The sequence below is a fragment of the Coregonus lavaretus genome (genome assembly GCF_964263955.1).
Source record: "Coregonus lavaretus genome assembly, chromosome: 8".
NCBI lineage: Eukaryota > Metazoa > Chordata > Actinopteri > Salmoniformes > Salmonidae > Coregonus > Coregonus lavaretus.
Window position 1 is genome coordinate 30,899,637 of NC_139995.1, and position 4,576 is coordinate 30,904,212.

The 4,576-nt window shown below is 45.0% G+C and overlaps 1 protein-coding gene across 1 annotated transcript; it reads left to right on the forward strand.

Moving 5' to 3' along the window:
* The first annotated feature begins 595 nt into the window (after positions 1 to 595).
* LOC311134208 (coiled-coil domain-containing protein 174-like) lies at positions 596 to 4,576 on the forward strand. Its single transcript, XM_084167818.1, has 11 exons — positions 596 to 745; positions 1,092 to 1,193; positions 1,461 to 1,561; positions 1,698 to 1,756; positions 1,891 to 2,038; positions 2,175 to 2,270; positions 2,393 to 2,529; positions 2,746 to 2,840; positions 2,982 to 3,129; positions 3,277 to 3,426; positions 3,697 to 4,576. Exons 1-11 carry the CDS (start codon positions 704 to 706, stop codon positions 4,362 to 4,364), a joined length of 1,746 nt encoding a protein of 581 aa, XP_084023944.1. The 5' UTR covers positions 596 to 703; the 3' UTR covers positions 4,365 to 4,576.

A 4,576-nucleotide genomic window follows, 5' to 3' on the forward strand; every position in this document is an offset into this window, starting at 1 on the left:
TCATAGTTGATGGATCTAGGTAGAGATGGATTGTTCATATGTTCGAATAGATAAAATAACATGAATAGCACAGTTGCAACATAAATGTCCTTGTTGATTATCACCTTTAATCATACCATTATGATGACACCACACTGTCATGTGGGCTTTTGACCCTTTTAGAATGTTTACCCATACCTGAGCAACTGTTTGCTGGTCCATCAACAGAATCATGCTGTATTACCTGAGTCTGCAATAGACATATTCACTGTCCTGTGTACAGAAATATACCAAGAACACATTATCTCAACATTCCATTCTTTGTCAGCTATAAGGGGCCGAACGTTGTGCATCATTATAAGCATAGCAATAGTCTATTTTTGGTTACAAGATCACATTAGTAAATGAACTAACTCTGTCTATACTTGCAGTCTGATATACATGTGCTCTATTACATAATCAACTGCATATTCAAGAGCCTAAATCCATTATGTGATTAACCCAAAACAAATTAGGCAAACCTTGAAAGCATCTATAAAAGTAATAATACAAAAATATATATATGCTAGGTTGCTTTGTCCGCACCAATAGGTGGAAGTCTTGAGTCTACTTAGCTAGCTACATCCCCCCGAAATTATCACGTGACCCAAACAACATGCCTGCTTCGAAGTTGTGGATTGTTTGCATTTCATTAGCTAGCTGATTGTGAGCTAATATATCGACCATGGATAAAAGGAAAAAGCAATATGCCGTAACTGCTTCATCTGTGAGTTGTTTAGAATAATTCATATTGTCAAATGGTCTCTAATTTTGCTTGTCAGCAGCGTGTGAACCATAGCTAGCTAGTTAGCTAACGGTAGCTAGTTAGCCTAGTCAGTACACTAACGTAGCAAGCTAGGCTACTTTCTGCTGACAAATTAGTTAGTAGGCAAACTAACCATGTTATAGCCAAAGTAAATGTAAAAATAAAATAAAAACATGTTCTATTGTTGTCGAGGTTCATGGGTATTCAAATGGGGGTAACGTTAGTTGCTATCAGTTTAAACACTAAAATGGCGACCACAACGCTATGTTACAAATTTCAATGGAGAATACTTTACTCTCCTCTGCAGCTGGTTGATCTCAAAGCTGAACTCTACAGGAAACAAGAGCAATTCAAACATGAAAAATTGGTGCAAGATGCTGGAACTAGTGCCAAAGCCCCCAAAATCAAGGTATGTATTAAACATTGTACAGGACAGAGACATGTAATGAACAGGATACCACACATTTTGACCAGGATATCCTAACTTTGTCTCCATAATATAATATGCCATTTAGCAGACGCTTTTATCCAAAGTGACTTAGTGTGCATAAATGTTTACGTATGGGTGGTCCCGGCGATCGAACCCACTACCCTGGCGTTACAAGCGCCATGCTCTACCAATTGAGCTACATAGGACCATCCATATAACATCCATTGTGTTCTTTTCCCTGTGTAGAAACCTAATGTATGGAGCAAACAGAATGAGGGTGTTTTAGAGCGGTCACAGAAAGATGTGGAACTGGTGGCAGAGGAAGAGAACAACCTTGACAATGCAAAGTGAGTACAAAGTAGTGATGTACTACACACTGACAACATATTTACTGCACCATCACTGCCTTCTATTAGGTCTTCTGTGTAGTATAGCAAAAGTATATCATTGCTGTTTGTCTTCCATGTCTCTCTTTGCCCGCAGGCGCAAGCTAGAGGAGAAGGCTAAACTGTATGAGCAGATGACCAAAGGAGACTTTCCTGGTATAGTGTTATGTCATTCGGTATATTGTACAAGAAATGCTGTCATATCTGTATGTAAAGTTGACATGAAGGCCCTGCAAATACCTTTTGTATTTCTCACATGGGAATTACTATCCTCTTTTCCAATGTGTCAGATGAGGAGACAGAGGGACTTTTCCTGGTGGATTTCACCCAGAAGATTATTGACAAGAAGAGAGAGAATCATGCCCAACGAGAGAGTGAGAGAGAGGATAAAGAGAGCTCTTCCCCCATCCCACCCCCTGAGAACCCAGGCGAGGAATGGTAATGTCTCTACAGCACAGGAAGCCCCAAACTACTGTATGTCTCATCTATAGCAGAAGTGCAGTATTGGACTGTAGATGCCATTGGGTGTTCAAGGGTTAGGAATTGAAGTAGCCGTTTACTGATTTCTACTTAGGGAGGACTATGTAGATGCTTTGGGACGATCTCGGAGATGCATGAAGAAAGACCTACCAGGGTTCAAGAAAATGGACCAAGATTTTCAGGGAAAAAGGTATATTTTACTCTGATCAAACCTTAAAATGAATGTATGCTTGTTTTTAGTAGAATATGTTAGTACCAACAGTGCCCCCCCCACCCCCCTTTGTGTGTGCTTGCTTGCTTTTATGTACACAGACGTGACCCGGCTGAGAAGGACCTGCTGTCAGAGGACATGCGTAGAGAGCTGCAAAGGCAGGAGTGGGAGAGGGAGGAGGAGGAGGCCATGAACAGACCTGTGGGACCAATCCACTATGAGAACATCAGGGAGCAAGGTTAGCAAGACACTTGTTACAGAGATACACTAGTGAACTCATCAAATCAAACTCTATTTACTGTACATTCTACAGCAAACCCGTAGAGGTGTATTCTCTGTGGATTATGGATTGACTTGTGCTCTTCCCAACTCTCACTGATCTCCGTCCTCTTCCTCCTCAATCTCTCACTCTGCTACTTTTCCTCCCCGTTATCTCTCCGTCTGTCCACGTCAGAGGCCCGTGAGCTGGGTGTGGGCTACTTTGCATTCTCTCAGGACCAGGAGCAGCGCAGGAAACAGAGAGAGACTCTGGACATGCTCAGAGACCAGGTGAGTTGCTCTCAGCCTCCCCTGAGATTAGGACCTTCTTATATTACTTATCAGTACATTTAAATGACTTGAGTTTGAAGCAGATTGTCGATGTTCATTTATTGAGGTTTCTTTCTTTCTCTCTCCTTCTCTTTCTCATAGACAACAGACCAGCGCAGTAAGAGGGAGCAGCTGAAGGAGAAGAGGAAGACTCTGCTGGACGCTCGGCTGGCCAAGGTGAGGCAGAGGAAGATGAAGAAGGCCAAGCTGGATGGAACTGAGGACAACCAGGGAGCTGAACACAATCAAGGTTAGAGGAAACTCCCACAACAATACAGCATCCGGGACAATGACAACTGATCACTCTAGATTTAATGGCTATGACTATAGTGCTCTGTATTCTTTGGGCTGTAGTGAATGCTGTTGTAAGTGTTGTCGGTTGTATAACTTCTCTCAGAAGAGGAGGAGGACCTGATTGGGCCCCTGCCCCCATCAGATGGAGCCCCTGAAGAGGCCCCTGCAGTGAAGAAGGTGGAGGTGGAGATCCAGGAGAGGAGGGACACCAAGCCAGGAGTACCCCACGTCAGAGAGTGGGACAAGGGCAAAGGTAAACGCTACTCTTTGTTTGGGGCTGACACAATTGGCATGGGTCTTTTTATAATTAATGGTGATCATTGATGAATCACTGCCACCACACTAGCTCAACACGTATAACACAACAAAGTCGAACAAGAGAGATCTAGGTGTAACCAAGGCCTGTCATCTCTGGGTATTTCCTCCAGTGGGACACTGAAGAGTGGTATGCTGCCTGGGGGAGGGGTTAAGTCATTAACTAACTGTCTTCTCTTTCCAATATGACAACACGTTCCTTTCCTAGTGGACTTTTTTGGCGAGTGGACGAGTCGGCGGCGGGATGAGAGGGAGTCTGAATTCGCCCCTCCCTCTGCGTACTTCAGCAATAATAAAAGACAGGGCTATGGGAAAGAGGCCAAACGGGAGCAGGACAAACCCAAAATGGCCTTCAAGTGGTCAGAGGGGCAGGGTGGAGGGCGCAAGGAGCCGCCCCAGGCCAAGCCCAAAAGTACTCCTATGTCCCAGCCTCAGCCCAGAAGTACTCCTATACCCCAGCGAAGTACCCCTGTACCCTCACAACCTCAACCCACACCATCCCCTGCTCAGCCCCAAAACACTGTCCAACCCCAAAATACACCTGCACCTCCAGCCCCTCAGTGCCCCCCTCAACCCCCACCTCAGTACCCCACCTCTCAACAGCCCCAACCCCAATACACACCACCTCCACCCCCACAAACACACCCTCAGTTTGATTCCCCATTTCAGCCCCAATTTTCACCTCCACCCTTTCATCCCCAGTATCCCACTCCACCTCACCTCCAGTATGCAGCCCCACCTCACTACCCACCTCAATACACCCCACAGTATCCCCCGCAGCCCCAAACTCGTCCCCAGTGCCCCCCTCAGCCTCAGATCCAGCCCCCCTCCCAGAGCCTGGATGACATGCTGTCCTTCTACAAGAATTCTACTTGATCCTCACAGACCTGTCTCACACAGGTGACACACACCTGTATTAATCTACCCTAACACACAAACAACGTCAATGTGTGTTAGACTTTAATGACATTACTGTGATCTTTGAACCCTCAGAGGGCACCAAAGAGAAGGAACCATTTTCGTAATTTGACCTATAACCTGCTTTCTTTCTTTATGATCTGTTATTAAAGGATAGCATTTTAATTTGA

Bases quoted from the DNA above. Each gene is read 5' to 3' on its own strand.
- LOC311134208 (XM_084167818.1), top strand. From the start codon at position 704: ATGGATAAAAGGAAAAAGCAATATGCCGTAACTGCTTCATCT. The intron at 3,130-3,276 runs GTTAGAGGAAAC...AACTTCTCTCAG, and splicing joins GGGAGCTGAACACAATCAAG to AAGAGGAGGAGGACCTGATT. The intron at 3,427-3,696 runs GTAAACGCTACT...TTCCTTTCCTAG, and splicing joins AGAGTGGGACAAGGGCAAAG to TGGACTTTTTTGGCGAGTGG.